Raw genomic sequence first — 25,086 nt, 5'->3', positions numbered from 1 at the left:
GGCTCGGCTAATTCGCAGTTTCGTACGAGTCTTTCGCGACTGTTTCTCGAGGAACTTGGGCGTTACAAATTTCAAGTATCGGTAAAGATTTCGTGTTAGAAAATTCTGCGATAAATTTAATCTCGCGTTAAGAAGCGTGAAATTAACTTCGTATTGCGAGAAATAATTCTCCCGTGAAACAATGTTTTTCTCTTTTTTTTTTTACATTGAACGTGCGAATTAGCTGCCGCGTTAAAATGTCTGTACAAAGAAAGTAAAAACGGCTCCAAGAAGCCGTAATTATACGATGTTTGACTACTCGTGCATTTTTTGTATCCGTTAAAAGGAGAAAAGCGAACGAGTTTCTTTTTACCGGATCACTTTATTAATACGCTTGTTGAACTTTGGCTCGTGGATCTTTGCGAGAAGTACAACATTATCTTTCGAGAATACCAGCACATCGACGCGACGGCGAAAGAGAGAATTTTAACAGCGACCCTTTTTTTTCATGAACGGCGATACGACTTAATTAAATTGACGGAATACAATTTGCTGACCGAAGGAACGTTTGATTGCTCCTAGGCGCTCTCATATGGCGAGAAAAATGGCTGGGTAGAGCAATTCGAAGCGCCTATATTCAGCGAGGACGGTACGTCGTTCCTTCTGATATTACCGCAGAAACAGAAGAACGGCAGCAATTGGCGACACGCTGTGCTGGTTACGAATGCAACCAGCGGCAGGCCGACTACCACCGCCCTTACCTCCGGCTATTTCGTCGTGACGGAGATAGTGTCCTGGGATCGGGAGGACTCGTATCTGTAAGTACAAACGCAATCTATTCCACAAACCGCCTGCGCCGCTAATTAAGTAACTTTCCTAAATTTCTCTAGATTTTTGGAAACTTGATTTTCGCGACACAATTGAACGAATCATTGTTTCGCAGATTTTATCTGATTTTTTAAGTCTGTATCGATATAAGTCATCTTTATTTTTAGAAACTTGACTTTTACAACAATTGAATGATTATTTCGGATACTTCGTCGTACTTTGACAAGTTATCGATTTTAGTTTTACTGATGTGTTTATTTATAGCGTACAAATGTAAATTTTTAGCCGATCCACTTTTAAAAAAGGCGTGTTACCTGAGTGAATTTCGTTTGTATCGTAAAATTGAAGCCTCTTTTCTGCGATGCCGATTATGGCTATCTCGATTGATTGCCGCGCCGTAGCTTGCTTCATCCCGTGAGGGACTGTCATCGCGGAGTGTGGCGAGTTTCGTGCGTGTAGTGCGTCGTGTGTGTCGTGATGTGACAGCTCGCGTCGTGTCGCGAGGTTAATCGTCCCGCGTCGTGTCGCGATTATTATATAATAGCATAATGTTAAAGCTAAATGGCGCGCGCGAAGCGCGCGCGTCTGTAGTGTCTAGTATTAAAAATAAAACATGCTACTATGAATGCGAAAGAGAATTATGCAGATAATGAGAATCTTGAATTGGATAAGGGTGCGTTAGCACAGATCGTTAATAAAATAGATATCTGGATAAGCGACATATATTATACGAGGCTTTTCGACAGGAAAGTTCTTTCAAGATGCCAGATCAGTCCAATTACTTAAAACTTCTATGTCGATAATCTACTATTAGCGATTGAACCAAATAGATTACGTTTTCATTTCTTCGAAAACTTTCCGGCGATCTCAACCTCTTTTTGCTGTGAATTAGAAACGCGGATTCGATTTTGCTGCCGACGTATAATTTAATGGAATGAGAATATTGATTCAGTCATTTACCTATATATCGCCCAAAATTTTAATTGCGAAATAATAACTGACTAGGCATTTACATTAGAATATATTGAAAATTTATTATAAAGTTGTAGCTTTTTTTAATTAAAATTATATTAAATTTAAAAATAAACCGTCAGCGCTCTAATAATTATCTATCTAAGTAAATTTAGCTATAATCAAAAATATTTTATACCTATGTTATCCGCGTTATTTATTTCAATCTGCTTTATTTTTTATATAAATCTCTGTAAAACAAATCTAGATATTTACTTGTTTATTTAATTTATTCTAAAAGCGTGCGTATTTATAATTCAGAACTTTTAAAAACTCCAGTGTCTTTCTAAAAAGAGGTGAGTTTTTTATTTTACACTGTTTCTACTTCTCGAACGAGAGTACTGCCGTCGCGTATGCGCATATGCACTTTATTCGTGGCACGAATTCTTGAATATGATATATACTCGCTCTCTTCCCAGCCGCTCATCCCGATGACATTCGAAAAGATAGCGAGCGTGCGAAATGGCTCGGAAGTAATTTGCGAAGTGAAAGCAGAACTCCCCGCGACGGCGGCGGCGGTGTACCGGAGCTGGGAAGTTGCGTGATGTCGTCGTGGTTTTAGAACAAGAGAGTGGGATGGGATCGGGTGATAGAAAGGCGCGAGAGAGGGTGCACGGGTGAGCCCTCTCGATGACCTCGTCTCGCCTCGCAAGAAGCGACTGACTTAATTGCGCGTTCATAAATTAAACGAGATCTCCGTCGAGGGAGCTCGCCCGCGTTGTCGTCGCGCGCGAATTTCGAATCGCTTTTTCCGCGTCTCGAAATCCGCGCCGGTCAATTAACGCTCGATGGAAGTGGCCGAAGTTGGAATCGAATTTACCGTTCGGATCTCGCGATCAGAAGTTCGTCGCCGTTGCCGTCGAACGACGACTTCCCGCCGCGCGCGTTTCCTTGCAGCGCTTCCCCGGAAAGACTATCGGAAGACGATCCACTTTTCATCTTACTGAAAAATTGCCTCGATCGGGCGTTAATAACGTCGTCTAGAGTTTCGTCTCGTTACACCAGGGAATGACTGAAAATTCGTAGTAATTTGCGATTGAAAGGAACAGAGGATGCGAGAGAGCTCTAATTGTTGTAAATGATGTGAAAATCTTTAATCCGGTAATATTTTTAATTGAAGCAGTTTAAACTTTCTTTTTTTACCAGCTGTTTCATGTAATTATAAATTAAATATAATTATAATTTAAGCAATCTTTGGTTAATAGTTTTACTTTTTATACATTTTCTAAAAATATAATTATCTTGTATTATATTTATAATAATTCTATTAAAAAAATTTATGAACAAGTAAAGAATTAATTGTGTATTGTATAAAGAATCGCGACAGTGTGCGATTAACCAACCAAAGATTCAAATCTCTCAGTGATATCACGGAAATATCTTCCGCATCCCAAAATTTTGTTGCAACGTTGAAACATCCGCAACGCGGAGTGGCCCCGATTAAATGATAAGAGGTACGCTCGCTTCCAGTTTCCGCCATTAAGCGACCGCACGCTCAATGAATTTAGCGAAGTCATTCCGTTGCACGTCGTTCGTACTCGCACATGCAAGAAGTCGGGCCTTCAACGAACGCGGACCGCATCCGGGGTGAACGCGCATGAATTAATCATTAGGACGGTGTAAACAGAGAACGGCGTTCAGGAGTTATTCAGTGGCGTGGCGTTTGCGGCCTGCGACGACATAACGGCGTAATCAATGCGCGGAATCCGCAATACGATTGCACTCTCACATGTGCCGGAATGTATCGGTATAGATGCAATGTATCATCGGATTAGTATCTCGAAGCGTGAACGATCGATGTGCCACGATCCCGCAGACGTTCGAGTCAATTAAAAGGCATCGAGTTCGATGGAAGTAAAATTTCCAAGTCCACAGTTGGCGGTCTAAGAAGATCAGGATCGGGCTAAATTGCGTCTAGAGTCCGCGCGATTGCGAGCTGAACAAGCTGAACGTTGACCAAATGCAAATTTTTGTTAACTAGACTGCGAACCGCAGTTAATTCAGTTTCGGCCAAAAACCTCGTTTGCGCAGTTAGTTTCTGTATCATATATAACTATGCTTGATCGACCAAACCTGCGACCGGCGCGGCGCGCCGGCGTCCCGGGAGGAATGTGCGAGAGAACTCTGCGGTTCGTTATCGTCGGGCTAAGTAATTGTAGCGACATGCGTTAATCGCCGGAGACGCCGCCCGGCGCGAGGCTGAAATCGTGGGATATTAAGCGCGTTAAACGCGCCGGGATCACCGACCGTCTACCGCGTCCCCGCGAACAAGGGATGCCATCCGAATTAGTTCGGGACGCGTCTACCGTTCCCCGCGCGAACAGTTCGCGTGGACAGGCTACAACCGCAGAAGGCCGAGTAACGTTTCGTGAGCTGCCTCCGAAAACTCCGCCGGTCGGATAGCGGGGGCCAAATGGAAACGTTACTGTACCCTGGAGATAAACACCGAGGGGCGGTTACGCCCGTTCTATTAACCGTCCTTATTATTCTAGTCGTCGCGTCGCACACTCGTTAACCCTGAACCCCGGCGATGTGTCTCGCAGGATTTGCCACTGTTTCTCGCCATCCAACTTCGCGCGTGTTTCCTTTCTTCAATTTTTAACTTTTGCATAAGTCAAATTCTTTTATATATAATATAATAAGTAAAAACCACGAAAAAGACAAAATCTGAAGCTTCTGTCACGTTTCTGGTATTTGATCGTAGAAGAAGTTGGGGTAATTTGGACCACACACACTCTCAGTCTTTTTCAAGATAACTTGAAAACTATTAAAGATAACTGAACTTTGTTTTCGCTGAGCTGTAATGTCAAATATTTGTTACTAGCTAGTAAATTCGCTGCTGTTCGCTAAGGTGTAACACACTTGATAGGCTAGATATTGCGATGGTTCAACTTGTCCACGTATTTCAAATTACCCCAACTATCTTTTTACGCGGTTTAAACGCCGAAAAGGTGAAAGTAATAATAATTTTTTTAGGAATTTGCATATTAAATTTAGCAATCCCGACGATATTGACGATATCACATTTTTGAAAAATTCCCTGCATTTTAAACTCTTTGCGTTTATTTATTTCTTTTTTAATTCTTAGCGATCGCATATCGATAGATGCGTACGTTTTACTTTAATTTCATTGCGCGAATTATTCACATACAAGTACGACGGGAGCGTGCCGGGGAGAAACAAAGCGCTGCGAATGCTCTGGCATTCAGTATATCCAATTTATTCCGCCGCGGCTTGAATTGCAATGGGATAATGCTGAGCGTGAAGGGAAGGTTCATACGCGACGTTCCCGTGTTACCGGGCCAAAACGGGGAGAGAAACTCTCGCCGTTTCAATTTTAACTTTTATAAAGCTCTTAGCATACCTTCGCTGCGCCAGAGGCGGAGGCCGTACACCGTCCGGTGCTTGTGCTGTTTAAGATTTAGACTAAACCGCTTGAAAGTTCGAGGGATTGCCTCCCTCGGCGAATCGGACGCCTTCGCTCGCCAGCCTCAAACACCCTGACGATTCTGCCTGGCGCAGGCAGGAAGATATTCCGGTTTAATCCCCCGAACGCTAACAACCGTTCGAGCTTTTCCCCTACGGTGAGAAGTTTTTGGCGTTATTGTCCGAAAGGAATTATGTCACGCAGCTGTCACGTCTTAATTCATCTTCCGAATCTGGTACAACAAAAGTCGATATAACATAGTAAATTTCTTAATTTACTGAGGGTAGATTAATTACTGAAAGGGATCTATCTTACTCCCAAGAACAGATACGTGACCAACAATAAAACCAACAATATAATTTTCGAGAATTTAGTAATGAAAACAAAATCTCGATGTGACTAATCATATCGTTTTATTTCAATTTTGAATTGTGGATTAATTTTTTTTGTCAAAAGAAAAGGTAAAGTCTTACGTGACATTTCGGCCACGTTGCAAGTATTAAAGAAAATTTTTTTTCTTGGTAAAAAATGCCAAGACTTCCAAAGTTCTTGTCTTCTGTCATTTACCTCTCAGGGGGCAAAATGATAACGAAACTTTATTCTTCTTAGTTCAATTTCAAGGGAGTTTTATTTTAGCAAAATGTATATAGGCTTAATGACTGTTTAACATCGAGGTGAAAAAGAAATGGTCAAACCGGCATGTCGTATTCGTGACATTGAATAAGATGTAACGGTCGCGTAATGAATCGGCATAATGTGTGCGTTTCCGCTTGACGTACCTCGCGGCTTTTTCGCGATAAAACGCGATCGTTCAGCGTTTACACACGCGATGCGATATTCGATCAAAACGTTTTTCAATCAATTTAAACTATTATCGAACGGGCGGTAACAAATCGCGAACGCGATAGAGCGCACAAAAGGCGGCGCGGAATCCTCGTATCTCGCCGACGGAGGCTGTCGAACGGAGACCGACAAATATTATCGGGACTCTCCAGGAAAACCACCCCATCCCCCCCCCCCCAGTTATTTCGCAACGGACGTTTCCGGAGCGCGCTAAGTGCAATTGCGGCTATATATAACGTGAACGAGCGATCGTTACGTGTACACGTGGATGGATACACGTGGGGCCACCCCCGGGCGGATAATGGTTTCATGGAAAGAATCCGCGAAACGTCTATCAGAGCTTGCGAAAACGGGAACGGGGAAGGGAAGGGAAGGGAAGGGGGAATATACCTGAGCTTCCCCCGCGATTTCCGATACCATCCGGAGCAATAACGATACTCGGTACTTTATCGAAAGAATTTCTGATATCCATCTGTAACGTAGATTGTTCTGACAATACCGCGGCAACATTGGCCGCCGCGCCGCCGCGCCGCCGCGGCACTTTCGTTGAAGTCCCGAGAAACAAAGGCGGCCGGCGGAGGTTCAATTTTAGAAATTAATGAGGAGGATAATTTAAAGTAAACTCGTGATGTATAGAAGCGCGAAAAACTGGGAAATAGATCCCATCGATCACCGCGCTCGCGGTAATGTGATAATTACTTTAGGCTTCTCTGGACCAAAATAACTTGCTTTCGCGAAGCCGCGATCTTGAAATATTTAATTTAAAAGTTATCGCGCCTTTTAAATTAGCCGTAGAACTAGAAAAATGACCTCCCAAGGGCTCCCGCGCAGAGTTTCCTATGTGCATATGTTATAAGACATTTTAACTTGGCCTATTTTAACTTGCGCACGCTTAATAAAGGATTCCATTTTACCTAATTTGGTGATTGCATTTATAAAACATGACATTAGATAGAGAGCTTTTATTTTATAATAAGTAATTTATTTTAATTTTTTAAATTTTATTATTGAAATATTATACATAGATACAACTTTGTATATACGTTTGTTATTTTATTTTTATATCAATTTTTTTGTTCATATGAAAATAAAATATTACTGTTGATGTTTTTCATACCGCAAGAACTTTGCAATTAAATTATTTTAAATATAGCAGTCGATTAGAGGACAGTTAATCAATTAGATTATTATATAAAGTCGCTATCTAATCTTTCGTGAATCTTGGTTTTGACTCGGGCGCCTGACGGCAACGTTTTCCAAGCTGTCCGAGCACGTAAAACTGCTCTCATGCGAGCGCTTATGCTAAATTTTCATAGTCGTTCTCCGGCAGGATCTCATTGCGTCCGCTAGGCCCTTTTTATTGGCGCCCGTGTCTGTGTCGTTTGTGCATAATTAAACTATATAATGAAACTCGAGATCGAGGCATTAAAGACGCGATTACGAGGCTGTAACGTTGTAATGACAGCTCCGGCAGGATGGCGGAGGAAAGTTAAAGCTTTTCATACGATCCCTCGTTGCGATACGCCATGAAAAAAAAAGTCGCGCGTCATCACGTTGTTTTACATCCTTTCGAACAGGTTTTACGTCCTCATTACTTGTATTTTTAACGCTACATTTGCTCTCGTCGAAATTAAGACCGGCCGTAACTTTAAGCGCTTTTTTAAATGTTATGTTAAGATGTACATATCGCACCCCGAGAAGAATATTGTCACAACTCAACGATTCACAATTTTCAGGAGAGAGGGAAAACAAAAATTTAATTCATTTTTTTTTAACTGAGATAACTAACGCAATTACAATTACGATATACTGTTAGAACAAAACTTATACCGTTTCTTGAAGAGGTCTGTTGTGATTCTGAAAGGAATCCTCGATCAAGACTTCCAGCACCCCTCGATAGGGTGGTTTTTGTTCTTGCATCAATAATTATGTATTTATTAAACTTATATTGCTTTAAAAGTAGAAAGAATATTAAATAAATTACACTTTTAAAGAATAATCAATGTATTATAAAATAAGTGCAAATGTAAGAAAATAATAAAGTATTAATAAACTATATAAAACTTAAACAACGTCCGAAGAAATATAGTAATTATTGTAGGATGCCGATATTTGGCGGTTGTTGTTGTTCGTGCGATGTGGATCACGCGGGATCGGCGAGAAATGAGCATGCGAGTGTTCTCTGCGCGAGACGAGAGGCAGAAGCAAGCGAGCGTTTGACGAGAAACGTACATAGCGAGAGCCAGCCTGCACGTTACTTGTATTACATCCAGTCCGCGAGTTACTTGTACTATATCCGAGAACTCTATTTTATATCACTTCTGGACACTGATTGAATAAACGATCGCATAATAGCATCCAGCCTTCGCTCTATCACCCGCATCATAAATATAACATCCTACATTATTACTGTAAAAAAATAGATTCATAAAAAGTACAATAAAATTTTGGAATATGATTGTCTTTGATAAGTTCTCGAATATCACCTTTCTTTGCATCTTCTATAATTAACTTTTGAAGTACTCCGGTGGTAGTTCTAAATGGGCAGCAGCAGATTTTGATTTTCTCCTGTTATTTACTAGAACTTTTTTGTAGTTTCGCTGAGAGAAAGACGTTTTAAAAGAGATAGTGTCTTTTTTTTATAAAAGAGTTAATGTCTGTCATTCTTATACAATCTCAATCTCAGTTGTTTTTGAAAAATTGCTGCCAAGTGAATTTGCTGGAGAAAATTTATTTACCTCGTAGTAGAAGACTGTCACAAGTCAAAATATTTTCAAGTTGCGACGTTGTGCCAGTAAAAGTGCTGCGTACACTCACTGTATTAATTTACTTGTGACACTATTCATCCAGCGATTGCAACATAAGTTTAAAAGAATAACGAACTTTTACTTTCGTGCGGCAAATTTCACACATATACAATAGTAACACCATTATAGCATGTAGGAAACATCTTAAGCATTACTTCTTATGAACTTAACTCAAAATCGAAATTCTTTTTACACAGAATAGTATTAGGTTATTAAGATTCAAGCTCGAACCGTAAAATGGCTGTTTATTCTAATTTGATTATATATCATAACGGTCCTATTTTTTCTTAATAAAATTTGAGTTGTGACGGTATTCTTCTCGAGATGCGATATATAAAAAATTTTTTTGAGAAAGATACTCTGACTTCGCAAATTATTCTCTTCTTCCTTCATTAAATGAAAATTGTGGGAATTTCTTGCGCGTACCTGCATCGTACGCGATCGATTAATGCCGTATGTATACATATAGTGACGTGCTAATGCTGCGTGTAACGTTAACAGTAACAACGTGTTGAAGAAATTAGCATTGAATAGATAAACAGCCTGAAATAGATACACTTCGAGTTTGCTGGAATATAAGGGGTTCCTCGCGGCGAAGGGCGCGCAGCTTGTCGCGATAGGCCAACTTTAAATTGCGCCGTTGAAACTTTCATCGCGTTTCGCAAGATAGATAACTTAGAACGATGCTACAACGGCGCGAGAGAATTCGTGCATGCGTGCTCCACGAAAATTGCCATGTAAAATAGCGCCCTGTGGTCCCCCCTCACCCCCCTCCCTCTCCTCGTCTTATGCAAAGAAGTTTCGGCGAAATTATAAGCTGCGCTTGAATATCGCTACATTACGGAACGTGCATAGGCATCGCTGGTAATATACAACGTTGCGCTTTAGAGAATTGTTTGCTGATAAAGCAATGAATCGATTATCAATAAAGTGGGTTCGACGTTTATTGTATCTCCGATACAAACGATGTTGGTCGCAAAATTATCTATAAGATAAAATTCAACGAACAACGTATAAAATAAATAGCGACGTTTAATATAAGATTTATAGAGTAGTAATATTCGATTATGCAGTGTTAAAATTACCTCAATCAATGTTGTGAAAAATGAAATTGCGAAACAATTATGCATGTGTATAATTTTATCCCAAGAAATGAGGCAAAATATTCTATTCATTTAGTTGAGAAAGAGTTGAAAAAAAAATCAGACCTATTAACGTTTTTAATGCTTTGAGATCAAAAATAGAGAAAGCCAATAATTGCCAAGCATTTTGCCATTATTTCGATTCCGTGCTTCGACGTCAAATCGAGGAAGCTTATCGGCAAGTCACTGCGAACTGCAATGCATTATGCAGATAAAAGTTGTATAACAAATGCATTTAATCTGCCGATATTGCGATTCCGCTCGCGGAGGCTTCAGATAGGTCTGCAATGTAATTCCGGTTTAGCCCCGGATTTCCGAAGCTCTTGAAGCTTTCGAGTGTATGTGTTATTATATACATATACATGCTTTTAATATCAGCAGCGTATTGCAAGGTAACTTTGCTACTTCGGCAACTTCGCGAATCGGCAGCTACAAAGTCGCGCGCGCGCGCGCGCGAGTAGGAGCTGAGATACCCCGCAAGCGTCGCAAAACAAAACTGGCGCGCATTCGAGTTTGTATTTATCAGTGCCCCCTCGGGCACGATAGATTCGCTGATTAATTTCCTTACGGAACACTTACCGCGCTCAAAAGGCTGTGCACTACCCCAGCGCGGCGCAGCGCTCCGAGCTGCGAGTCCGTAATTAAATGGCACACAGCAGCAGATATATATCACTCCCAATAACTAATGTACCGGGATCAATTCTGGTAATGCACCAGGGATGAGGGGGGCTGAACCATGAAGAAAAGAAAAATTACTCTATCGGTTATCCGACTCGACCAGGCAGGACGAGCCAATTTCGTTCAATTAAATCATCAGAATTCTCTCTTTTGCTTCATATACTTCTTTATAAAAAAAGTTTTCTGATATATATATATATTATATAATGGGCTAATTATAAACGTAAAGATGTTGCTTCATGATTTATTTTATTAATTTTGACTCACGGTCTAACTAAATATAGCACTTATTTATATTATACCGCACTAAGAGAAAAGTAATTGATAAACGAGAAAGACTCTATTTTTATAATCGACAACAAAAGTAATTGATATTTGCGACTATAATTATATAGTAAAAATAGTAAATAATTATGGTTGAGGTTCTTATTTTTATAGTTATTATTGCTATAATAATTTTTAATTATTTATTTTTATCATATTTATAGTACGATTTAGTATACATAAATCACAGATTGTAGTGTATAAAACCATATAGTCATGGTTGAATAAATGCATGTTAAAGTTATGGCAGCAATAATGTAGTATGGAATCAGCTATATAATATTCGCATTGTTAAAATAACTATAGGTAAGAATGTAGTTGGCACCGAAAATAATTAAAAATTATAATGAAATTGTGGTAACTTCAACTATTTTTTTCTCTCAATGCAAAAGAAATCTTTAAAAAATATATATAAACCACGAGTTTGTTAATCAGCAAGTTCTAAATTGAAGATATCGATCGATTCGAGGGCCTTGAATTTCACATATGAAATTCATGCAAAATTCAACGCGATCTCTGCTTTTCACAAATTGTTTCCTGGATTCCTCCGATTACGAATAATCTCTAATTCGCCATAAATAGGCAACATATCTCTGAATACCGCGTATAGCTGGAATTTAACCCCAGCATAACACGTACGCTATCATCCACGATTATGACAACGAGGTATCAGCTGCCAGGCGGAGGGTCTCGAGGGCCCCGGGTTTCCCTCCCGGAACCGCCAACCTGTGCTTGAAATCGATCGATCTTCATTTTCGAAGAAAGGCGCGCGATGTTGGCGCCCACCAAAAGTTGCAATTCTCGTAATACGGCGCGAGAGAGAATGGCGATGGCCGAGGCCCCGAGGTCATTCAAGATTGATGCGATAGGTTAAATTAACAGGATGCTCGAATTAATCCATTCTAAATAACCCGGAGTCATCTATCTTACCGACCCGGCGGAACTGCCGGCGACTTACCGTGTTCGCTTGATTTCCCTCGGTTTACGATAGAGAAGCGGTAGAGAATTCACAACACGCCCTTGGTCCTCCAGTCGAATCCTCCTTTGAATCTTCCAAGAGACTTTTTGTCAAATATTTAATGGTCTCTCTATATGCAGGAGGCTTTCATACGCCACGAAATAAGAGAAAAACTGGAAGGTCTTTATATAATTGCAGAGCTATTTGAAAACGTGAAATTTGACATTATGCCCTGCAATAGCTTTCCATGAAATTAAAAAAAATATCGACTATCAAGGATTCGTTATTTTAAAAATCTAGAAAGTATTATCGATTTGACGATCGTTAGCATGAGCGCCACTGCGGTTCTACAAATTTTCCGACCACGTTTGGCAATCCCACTCGCGATGCTGCATCACTGAGGGCTACAATTTGCATACGCAGCGATAAGACAGCGGAGATTCGAACTTTCAAATAAATAGCATAAGTTCCGTTACATCAAACCACTAGTTTAATACTAATATTATGCTAATATTCGAATATAACTCTGATATTAATAGTCAAAGAAAATAACGAAATGTAGTCAATGTTTTATCTGTAGGTAATTTATTCACCAAAAATAAAACAGAAAATATAATCTGAAACATTTCACGTAAAAATCGTAAAAAAATACTTATTACTCTTTTTTTGCAAAAAAAAAAAAAACATATTAATTATAAATTTTACGATCAAAATCGTAATTATGACGTAATTTGTAAGAGAATCAGCTTCAAACATCTGTTCATGTGACCTCCTCTTTTTATTCGTCCCAGTTAAAAATGAATCTTTAGTCGCGCGAGCACTTGGATTTAGAAAGAAAAAAATGGATGCTTTACGTAAAGCGTCTCTCGCATTCGGAAAGCGTCGGGAACCGACGGAGAATAATAGATCTGATTAATGCGTGATGGTATCAGCGGCACACAGGTACGGGGCAAGCAGCGGACAGTCAATGGCCGCAATTTACACCATCAGCTTTCTGATTGTATCTAATGGGGCAGCATTCTGCTGACGTAACCGCTTGATCGGCTTGATGGTCCAGAATGGGAGCGACTCTCAATAAATCGACAACCGGGGGATCTCTTCGGTGACAGCGCGCGCGCGGTCCATATGGAAATTGCGTGCACTTCCGTTTAGCGGGCGTCCTACTCCGCTTCTCGTATTCCGCGCGCTGATGGAACACTCCGCTGTCTGGAGAACATGTGGCTGGTTGGCCGAGGGAAGGCGAGGGATTAGCGCAGGACACGAGATAATAGTCCGCTAAATACACCTCGCTGAGACACGTCTTGGCGTGGTGTTATAGCATCGAGCTAGTGAACAATTTGTCTTCGCCGGTTATCGCATATCTTAGGCGTCGCAACAGGTGTTCTCCATGTCCCATAATGCAGATAGTGAAAAACTAATTTCTTAGCGGTAATGTGACGTCGGCGCGAGACACTTGGCCGACGTCATTCCAACGCGAACGTTAATATAATATCCTTGCTGCGCTTGCATGCGTGACACAATGATTACCACTTCATTATACCGCGCAAAAGTAATTAAGACCCTAAAATTACATGATTGTTTATGTATTCGAAAAGAAAGAAAGAAAGCAAAAATATACATATTCAGTTAGCCAAAGAAATCAATCACGCGAAGACGCCGGATTTATGAAGGCAAACCTGATCGTAGTACATTTGTCGAAGGAAAATATATACTTATTTTTGTTATAGATACTACTTGGCCACCTCGGAACGCGAGTCGGCGGTTCAGCATCTGTACAGAGTGTCGCTGCTGGATCCGGGGCACAAGTCGGCGTGTTTGACTTGTAACGTTGTCAGGGAGAGGGACGGTAGCCGTTGTTTGTACAACAGCGCTAAATTCTCCACTGACAATTCGCATTACGTGCTCACTTGCGCCGGACCCGGAGTACCCGATATAGCCATCTACAATAAGGTACGCATCTATCTGATACTTCTATCTTTTTTGCAGCTCTGTCTACCGTAAACCGTCTTGAAACTTAGAAAGATTTCATACGTTTTTCTAATTAAAACAATTTTTAAAGGTATTAAATATAGGTATTAGCTATAAAGTGTAGAGATAAGATATTTACAATATCAATCACTTAATCAATATCAATAAAATACGCTAATAAAACTATTGTGAAAATAGATGATGCGTTTGATAAAAGAGATAATTAGCAGCGATGTACAATGACGCGAAACGCAGAGCAGCGTATGGGTCCTTCTTTCGTAAAATACACGGTAAAATTTTATGTAATTTTAACATTTTTTACATGTCCCAAAAAGTTCACTCTAAATTTTAAGTTAAAATGACTCATTCATCGTGTGTTACTTGTTGACAAATTAGAAATGTTAATTAATTGATATTATACTTTACATTTATATTTGTTCTTTCGACTTTATTTTTTAAGTTATATTAACACATGATATTAATTTTTTTACACATTTTACTTGTATTATATGTAATAGAAACATTTAATTTTAGTCAATTTGATTATTTTGTGTGTCAAAGTTTACGATTATTTTGAAAATTTACTTTAACTTTTACTGTGTTAAAATAACTTTAAGACGTGTTGATTTTTTAAAGTAATTGTGTTAAAAGAACTTAAAATAATATTCAATTTCTAAATGACATATATAAAGTGTTAAGTTATCACGTTGACATAAATGTAACACATGAAAATGTTAAGAAAAAAATAACATACCTGTTGTATGTTAATTTTACATTGAAATAATAATCAAATCTTGGTAACACAAGAAAATTTTAACATTTTGACCGCTATGTACACACGATTTTTTACTGTGTAAACACGACGATACGGGTGTACCTAAAAAATTTGGAATGCGTAACGGCATGGAATTATATAATCATGGATAACATAATTTGCGTACGTTACGCGTCTAAATTTCGGTCTTCGAAGCAATTAATATCTGAAATTCAAAATAATGAGCGATAATCCATCAGATTTCGGACCTCTAATTTCATTAGGCGATGGGAACGTAACAGGTATCTCGTATATTCCCGCTTTCTCCCATACCAGTTTCAAGCTTTGAGCGCAATGTTATTGCTGCGCGGCGCGTTTGATAGGTTTCATCAATCATTACGTTGTATGCAGCCCAGATTTCTACAAATTTGATCCCCTCCGAATAGAGCGAGAGCGCGCGCGCGCGAAAGAGAGAAAATTCGTGCATATATCCTGTGAAATTCCTTTTGCTCCGCGCGTTGCATTACAAATCACAATATTATATCCGGAACCGCGAACAATAATTTTTCGCATTGCACGCGCGCGCGCGCGTGCATTTGCATACGATATAGACGTATGGATGACGGCCGCGTAATTCTGCTAGTGAGAGGTACACGAACCCGCGGGTGGGTTCGCTATCAGACAAGCGAATCGAATAAATTTTGTTACAGCAATAGAATACGCGTAGTAGGTACTATGCGCCGCGATTTAGTCCTGGAACGTTGCGCGCTGCGAGTAATATACGAGCGGCGGTCTGCACACCGGTGCAGTGCACGGTGCGGCGGTGGTAACGGCATAACAAAGCTCGAAATCCCGCGCGCAAAACACATTGCGCCCGCGATACCCGTTCGCTCGGCCTAATCAGATCGAAATCACGCCGAGACAGATTATCGCGACATTGTTGGCGACCTCGTAAAAAGCCCAATACACGCGCGGCAAACGCGATTGCACGCCGGCGATGTGTTAAGCCGCGAGTAAACTCCCTCGTATTGTTTTTGAATTCGTAGAAGGGGATTAATTGGACGCGTAAACCGAAAAGTTATTTATTTTCACGCGCCGATGTAACTTGAATCATGCATATTCGAACGTGTAATTAGAACTTGTATAATAATTAAATGCAAAAAATGGGAAAAAAATAAACTTTTATTGCGATTAAATTGCTGAAAACTGAAAATTGTTGGAAATTGAAAAAAATAAGCTGCCGTATCGTGTTTTAAAGTGACGGTGCGCTGCAAAACTATTCAAATGTTGCCTCGGCTCTGTCTCTCTGGCCTATTTGACCGCATGCAATGCCTGCAACCATTTTCGACCGGGTCACGTTTTGTATCAATTTCCAATTTTGCTAACGTAAATAAAACATGTTGAGAGAAATGACGCAATCAACAACAGCCGTTGGTTGGAATCGACGATTCGGAAGTGTCGCGTATAAATTTAATAACTTACCAGAGTGAACAATGTTGCAGAATAAAACAAAATTTGTCGCTCATAGTCTTTGGTGTAACACTCGTCAAAAAAAATTTAGCGTCACTTTTGAATTTATCGAATGACAAACCTCGCTTAAATCTTTAACGAATTATTTTTTAAATATAATAAATTTAAATGATTATAAGGAATACGTTTTAATATTGTTCAAACGTTAATTAAAATTACGGAAGATGAATGTCGAATATTCTGTAAAATGCTGAATATTATTATAGAACTCGCAGAACTCTTTTTGCTGAAGAAGCAAACGTGTAGGAGTAGCTTTACCCGTAACTTTTCTATTTATAAAGCATTGTTATGCCAATTTGATATGTAATCAGAATGCACATGGCCATACGCATTCATATATGCGATATTATTGCTTTTATAGCGATATTCTTGATAGCGCCCGCATGATGGTGATCGCGTCATGTTGCAAAATGAAATCGATAGTTATGGATGTTTATGTCAGTGTTGCTGTTTACTAAGTTCCAATATTTGTTAATATTGAGATATTTCGAAATCTTTGTATTATACAATTTTTATGAGACGAGAAACAGAGAGAGGAAAGAGGAAAATCGGTTCGAGGAGAAGCTTCTGCTTGATCGGTATACTCAGGCCTTTACACCAAGTCATTCTAGATCGACGTTTTATGAGGAAGATAGAAGAAGATTGATGAAGGCATTAACGAGTATCTCTCGACAAAAGAAGAGAAATAAATTTAAAAATACTGTAAAATTTATTTGTATAATATTTATATAATTATAACAAAATGTATTTTTTTAATATTAAAGGATCTCAATTGGAAAATGTAGCTTTTTGCGCGAAATTCCGATAATTTCATATTGCACGTGATTTTAATCGCTATTCAATTCAATTCAATTGTCGCTTCCTCCCTCCGAATTGTAGCCATAGTGTCGACAAATAAAATATATTTAATTAATTATGATTAGCAGATTTACTTTATTAATTAACAATTAATCAACATTGGTGAAATCGTGAAAGCCGTTATGGTATTCATATACGTAAATATTAAACTTGATTAACTGCTCATATTAACGCAAACACGCGTTCATTATAACTTCTAATTACTACATTTTGTATATGAACTCTGACAAGAGCATATTATGTAGCGAGCATGTAGCGCGTGTATTATGGTGTTTTCTGTACAAACATTATAAAATTTTATGCATATTCCATTCTCATTCATGAACCGTTTTTGTGAGATACTTATTGTTACTGCTTTTTTTTAGTATTAAATTCTTCTTAAATATTGAATTCTTTTAAATTAAAATTTAAAAAAAAATTTTTAGTTTATTATTTATTTTAGATGATTAATAATAATATGAGAGTTTATTAAATATAGAAGATATCACTTACAATTATTAATTGCAGAAAGCAATAAGGGAAGCAATTTTATCGAAAAGTCTTCATAACCCGCAATAAATAAAAATCATGTAAAATTTAAATTGGTTGAATAGAATAAAATTATAAAATAAGTTATATAAATACATATCACTCGAGAATAAACAATTACGTCTATTGTTTTTTTATCGTCTCCATAAAACTTAAATCCAGAATTATTTGGTATAAGAGGCTGAGTATACTAGTCTAGAAGGAACACCTCTTCAGACCGATTTTCCTCTTCCCCCTTTCCAGTCTATCTATAATCTATCCATCCATTTGCTTATTCGCCAATCTACCTGCGCGCCCGCCGTTCTCGGATAAAAAGTTTGCGGTTGGATGAAAGTTTCATTACTTTCGATAATCAAATTCCTCCGTCGACTTTCCATGATGACAGGCGGGTCGGGGCGTCGCAAATTATCGGAGCAAGAAAAGGAAGAATCAAGAAAAGCAAAAAACGATGACGGATTGTTCACATACGAGGAAGATCCAAATCGGCAAATTAATTTTAATAACAATTGAGAGCACCGCCGAAATAAAAATGCACGTACCACATTTTTTACTCTCGATCAGCTTCAAATAAACTGGTTCAAGTTTCTATTTAGCTTTCGTTGATATCAATTTAAATTCTATAATATAATAAAATAATAAAATACACTGAAACTACACTAAAATATAATAAGATAATACATGTACATATACAATAATATAATAAAATATAAATTTTATACAGCTAGGTATCTTTAGGACGTTTTAAAATGTCTCTTCACCACCACGCTAGTACGGATGAGTACGCTCAATTTACATCGAGCTATCTCTTTTGTAATCTGATTACCGCAGCGACAGACGGACGGAGGAGGAAAGGGATCAAGTGAAACTGGTCGAACTTGGAGGGCACCTGACGCGCAAAATGTCGAGAACGAATCTACGTGCTTTATCGCGATCAGCGGAGCGAAAATCTGACTATCCGGCGCCTTTATCGCTTATTTTCGCGCGGCCGCTTAATGCTGATAATTGGTCTTCTCGCTCGGGAAACCGTCGACAATGAGCGTTAATCCAATTACGTTAAAGAGCGACCTTGTCGATGAAATTCGCGTTTCCAGACCCGTGCGGATCGGGTCTGCTTTCTTTCGTCTTTGGCCGTTATAATTAACAAATAGTCGTACATCTCTCTTTTGCTTCGTAAGATCTACAACGAATAATTATGGATAATCTATAAACGCGCTTAAAAAGATTTTTTTATCCACTTTTATCATATTGTAACAAGTCGCGAAATATTATACCATCCACACTTACTTTCTCGATATTTTCTCTTCTTCAAATCAAAATGATCATAAACACTGATTGTTATTGATTTGCAGATGAGATATCACATTTATGAAAACTTTCCGCGTAAAAGAGCGCGGTGATATTTTATACATCACCGCACACGTTTTTAATATCATTTTTCGAGGATTAATAGAGCGATTTGTTATACGCGAATATTACACGTGCATCAGCGAAGTCGCAAACGGGCACGTACAAAATCCCCTCTGGAATCCCTTTGTCGATCTTCGCTGCACTTTGACGCGATTTATGAGGCACTCCTGCATGCCGATCCAATTACGTCGATATTATGATACGGACTATTATCGAAATTTACAAAAGGCTCAAAGTGATGCCAATTGATTGCGCTTGACTCTCTCGATATGCCATTATTATACTCTCCGCTGCGCCGGAAGAAACTCCTTCATCGCTGGGAAAATTCGTATATAATTCACGCAGCGAGATTTTTCATTAATTTAGAGTTAATTTTTTCTCTCGCGAGCGATTAACAATGGTTCCAAACTCGCGGTATGCAAATACAATTCTACCACAATTCTAACTCGCGGCTGAGTTTCCATGACGATAAAGTTCAAATAAGTTACATACCATTATTTGAACTTTTCTCTTGTTCTCTCCGCGCTCTGGAAAGGAAAAAATATCGAGCGCTTTCATTATAGGTGACGCGACAAATTAAACGAGAATGTCGAATTCTTCCTTGCAGGTCAGTATTTATCATTAAACTTGATTAAGCTGGGAAATTGAAATAAAATTTTGTTTAATTAATAATTAATTTATAATTTGAGAGCGACTTTTTAAAAGATTGAAAAAGTAAAATAATAATATATTTAATATAATTAATATATTTAAGGAATAAATCGTAATATATTTAAGGAATTTGTTTTTATATATCTCTCAAAAAGCTAAAATCCACTGTAAAATTAACACTGTAGAGTGAAAAATGCTCCGTTGCTTCTTGGCTTCTTCAAAACTTAATCAACCTATCCTTATACGTGAAGCATATTCGCAACGGCGCAAACTTGCGGCCGTCCTATATATCTGGTGCAGCAAACCGCAAGAGGGAGGGGAAAAAATATATATATATCCGCCTCTCGATCGAAAATCGATATCGCCACGTCATATCGCGATCGGTACGGGATTCCCACAAAAGCCGGAAACCACCTCGCCTGAGATCGCCTGTCATTCGACGAAGAAACTTCGGTAACGCGGATCCGCGAGCGCGAACGCCCGGAGAAAAAGTTCTCGCGGCAGCGATGCAAAATCGAGATTTGCCGTCTAGTCAGGTCGGCGTGGCGGCGAACTCTCGTCGAGTGCTCGCGACGCACAAAAGCGCGCAGATTGCGCGTTACATTTGCCCCGAGCGTCAAGAAGGACGTGGGTTGGCGGGAAAGGGGATGCAGAACTCGCGGGTAAACTCGGTTCGCAAAAACGCGGACTGGGAAACTTCGGCGTGGGTAAATCGCCCTGGCGCCCTTGGAGGCGAGCATTGGCTCCCCCGTTCCGACTTTTCTAATGTAATTTTTTATCGCGGGATAAACCGCGAATACCCTCGCATCCTGTCCCGTCATGCTGAGGAGAGGAAAAAACTACTTCGGACAACTACCCGCGAAAGTGGCTGCCCTTTGAACCGAATCGATTCCGGCCGGCAAACCGCGTTCGGAGGATGCGATTGAAGTTGCGAAGTACTTTAGAGAAGGCAAACCACTAAACGTTCTTCTGACTTCTCGCAAGTTTGCGGAAGTGTCTCCGAGTGTGTTGACGATGTTATTCACCGCCTTCGGCGTGTAACCAGCTATCGCGATTATGACGATGTCAGAGTCAGGAAGTGACCAGCGATCGATATGGTATCCAAAGCGGATGAAGATGGAAGAAAAATTGAGCTTTGAGAAGATAGATAGTTGTTATTATGATGTCGGATAAATATCATAAATGGCGAATGGCCAGTAGTTAACCTATATATGCAAAACGCATAAGATTAATATTCGTTTAGTTTGTTGCGTATTAAAGTTTGCAATCAGTCGATGCTGATTTAATATCTTTTTTATAGTTTTAGACTTAAGCTCTTGCGATTTCCAATTTTACCATTGTGGAATTTAATTTTTTCACGAAAATTTTAATGTTAAATAAAATAATTGAATTAAAAAATAATATGAAATAATATTAAAATAATATTAATTTCATTAATTTCTTCTTGCTTTTCTACTTTCAGAATACCACGTTGCTCTCCGTGTGGGAGGACAATAATGTAGTGACTGATATAATAATGGAAAAATCGCAGCCGATCGTCCATAGATATAGAGTCCCAGTTCCTGGTGGTTTTAATGCCCAGGTGAGACTCCTGATACCACCGGGTGCTGACTTGAGCGGTGCCACCAAGTATCCCATGCTGGTTTACGTGTAAGTTCTTTAGTTTCTTCAACGAACAAAATCTCTCTCTTACAATTAGATAAAGATATACCTGCGCATTCGTATTGCTCCCCTAGTCACATAATTCGAAATTGTGTGTTTTCGTTTTAGAACTCGATTACATTCGAGTTATAAAGAAATGTACAATTTATATTTTATTTTCTATGAATAAAAATTTTTCTATGGAGTGACAAGAATGACATGCAAAATATTTTACACAAAAAATATCTGTGAACCATATTCAAATCTTACGTAAATGTTAATTTACTTATTTTTTTTTTGCTTAATATTTTATGCATCTATTTTACATGCGGCACAGTGGGACACCCAGTGTTCTTTTTCCGCTTTTTCAGCCAAGTTTAAGAAAATCGATCTGATACGAAAATTCCTGACACAAAGGGTTAATCTCTGGAAGTCTGTAAGATGATAAACACAAATAAAAACAAGTTTTCTAAAAAATAGACGCAAGAGACATTTAGGTATAATTGATACATATTCGACTTCGCGAACATTATATAATTAAGATCATACTGGACACGTGACACATCGTGCTCAGCTATCAAAAGCACTTGCCAGCTATCATCCAAGTTCTTAAATTGCGTCGTTTTTCGGCGTCGCGTATATCTCGGCGTTCACTTAAAAGCATCCATATTTTCCGCGGCGCGACAAGAAATGTGACAACGCACTCCGCGGGCGTCATCAATCGGTTCCGTCATAATGCACTCGCGAGATAAGCGTAATGGAGGAGCGCGGTGACGAACGTGCGGCAGCGAAGCGTATAGTCTACACCGTGACGTGAAAACGAAGCTCTCCTTTACGTGGCCTGAATTAGGACAGGATGTAAAACCGTACCGAAGCGATGAGTCATTCCGTATTCAGTCTCACGAACGAAAACTTCAGCAGCCTCCACGATAAAAGCGGGGGAGCGTTATATCGATCGACCCCCGGCGCCCGTATTTCTTCTAACGACGAAGAAATAACACGATCGTCAAAAGAGAGCTCGGAAACTAAACGCGTGACATCCGCTTGCGTTTTCTAATTGAGTCTTTTTTTATATATTTTAAAATACAGGGTGTTTCCGAAGTAAGTATAAAAAAATTGAAGAGCATATTACGTGGCTTATTTTAGGAAGAAAAGGTCCTATAAACACATACCCAGCTGAACTGCTTTATTTTCAAATACGGGTTTACAAAGTTGTGAAAAAAAAAAATGGAATTTCGAAAATCTGAAAAACGTTAAGAGATATTTTATTCAAATTTGGTATGCGTGGTATTAAGAACCATTTTTTAGTATTAATAAAACATTTTTAGATCCAACGTGCGTCTTTAACACCCTCATGTATTTTGAAAACGAAGTAGTTTAAAGCATATATTTATAGGACTTTTTTTCCTAAAATAAGCCACGGAATATCCTCTTCAATTTCTTGTACTTACGTAGGGAACACCCTGTATAGTTTAAAATGCAGCTTTTAAAGTACAGTATCTTGCAAAAATATTTTTACGTTTCATCGACGTGAGTACATAGAAAATTGTATAGAGAAAATTATTCGTTTGCATTAATTACGCTTGTGCGAACGGTAATCTTGTTGCGTGAAGATAATTTCTTCTTTGAAGTTATTAGTCGTTGTCGTAATGGTCAGTCGGATGAGCTTTTCATGTTTTCCGCATTTAGAAGGTGCACGTGTACGCGACAATGACGTCGCCAGCGCGACGCTCGAGGCTGATATAACTTTCCGGCGTAAATCCTAATAACACCTAATTTGTAGGCGGCCCTGGCCGAGCTCGAACTTTTGAAAGTACAAAGAGCTTACGATGGAAGTTACCGCGATGTCCATCCCTAAAGTGCAGGCAAGCTTCACATTGCGCATTAACGGTCACGGGAAAGATAAAGAACTAACGCCATGCTATCGTTACGAACTCTACTCTTTTCTTAAAACCAGAAAATTTTAATTTTATAGGAATTCCGTAAAAATATATCCAGCATTGAGAAACTGCAAAAGAATCTATTTGATTGGATCCAAAAATGTTTCATCGATACTGGAAAATGGTTCTCAATACCACGCATACCAAATCTGATTTGAGAAGAATTCAATAATTTAGTTTAACAAAATTTATTAAGATTTGTTAGCATTATTAGATTTATCAAGATTGATTAAAATTTATTTAAATTTATCTAACAATGTTAAAATTAGTTTATCTATACCGTTTTATTTAATTATTTTATATCTATATGTGAAGAAAAAAACTCCAAAAAGGAATTTTCTTTTTTTCCTAAAATCTTCATATAAATGCATGGCAATTAATATAATTTATACATCAATTTTAATGCTGTGTCTCATTGTCCGTATTAGATGTAGATTTTGGCCGACTGTGAGAGATGCAAAATGACGATGAATGAATAAAGTTGAACTCATAGAAGAACTATCGCAATTGCTACGATAGACGCGTCTCGTTTGCTCGACGATGGCGAATAAAGAGAAGTTTGAGTTTCCACCGTTCGCTTTATAGTGAAGTAATTGTACTGTCCTCGTGTTTGAAACGGTATATTGGATCGCGCCGGAGTTTTCACATATCACGGGTATCCGGGCGATCGCTTGTTCTCTCTGGTTTTCAATGAAATTTCCTATAGGTTCAATCTAGATCATCGATCGCGCGACGCCCAGCGTCCGCGATACGAGACGTTTTCGTCGAAACCGACGACGACGGGCCGTCGACCTCTCCGTGAAATCAGTACTCTCGATGCTGTGTAAATGAGTATTCCTTCCTGTATTCCGCGGTCAATACGTATCGCTATAATGTTTCGAGACTTTCGAATATGCGACTTATATCAAACGGTATTAAAATGCTTTTTATTATTATTTTATTATTTTAATTAAAATAGTCATAACGTCATTAAAGTTTCTGCTGCTACACATCGTGTGCAATTTCTGTTACTATTTTGAGGCGCCTGAGAGTCTTATTAACTGCAAACTGCGAAGAAAATTAGAACGAAGAAAAGTTCCCTTTCTCCTTCTATTTCTTTTATTTCTTTTTTTCAAGTATAAAAAAATGAGAACCTCGTTAAAGTTTCAATGACCATTTCAATAATATTAGTACTCTATTTTCATGCGTTTATGCACTTATAACGAGGTTTCTCGCTCAATGTAAGCACGCGATATCAGTCTCTTCGTTACGATACAATAACATCGGCACGATGAAGAGCGCCGCTCGATATATACTTCGCGTTTCTAGCCGCTGTAACACAGTTCCAACTCGTAAATCCAAATCCCCCTTCCCCTCCATTCGCTTTATTATAAAGACATGAAATACTCTCGCGTGATTACGTCGCTTTCTGCGTCGGAAATAGTACGAGATTACACGTGACACGATTTACATGCGATTACACGAGGTTACTGCGGATCAGCATAATGTTAACCGTACAATGAATTTAAAGTGGTATGATAACAATTGATTAATTTCTAAGCGATATTTGAGTTAGTAATTCTTGACACAGCTAAGGTTCACTTTATTCGTCTCGTATGCGGATTAAGAAATTATAAAAAGGGTAAATGTTTGTATAAATTAACGTGCAGCTTTCCAAGAAGGATATTGCAATTTCTTTTTTTATTTAACTTCAAATGCCATTTGCTAAATTCTAAATCAAGTTTGAGAATCAATCTATTGAGAAATTTATTATATAGCTTAATATGTCGATTAGCGTTAATCACACTATATTATAAATATCTGCAGTAATTA

The 25,086-nt window shown here is 38.7% G+C and overlaps 1 protein-coding gene across 1 annotated transcript in view; it reads left to right on the top strand.

Annotated features, from left to right (window-relative positions):
- The window catches only part of LOC112460735 (venom dipeptidyl peptidase 4-like), a gene marked incomplete at its 5' end in the record, with an annotated part of 120,594 nt that overhangs the window by 78,133 nt on the left and 17,375 nt on the right, over positions 1-25,086 (top strand). The window contains 3 exons of the mRNA XM_025025553.1: positions 562-797; positions 13,725-13,947; positions 21,156-21,343. Coding sequence (XP_024881321.1) covers positions 562-797; positions 13,725-13,947; positions 21,156-21,343 — 647 coding nt within the window. The remainder of the gene's footprint in view (positions 1-561; positions 798-13,724; positions 13,948-21,155; positions 21,344-25,086) is intronic.

The sequence above is a fragment of the Temnothorax curvispinosus genome, unplaced genomic scaffold, assembly GCF_003070985.1.
Source record: "Temnothorax curvispinosus isolate PA1 unplaced genomic scaffold, ASM307098v1 QBEX01010774.1, whole genome shotgun sequence".
NCBI lineage: Eukaryota > Metazoa > Arthropoda > Insecta > Hymenoptera > Formicidae > Temnothorax > Temnothorax curvispinosus.
This window is presented reverse-complemented; position numbering and strand designations above follow the sequence as displayed.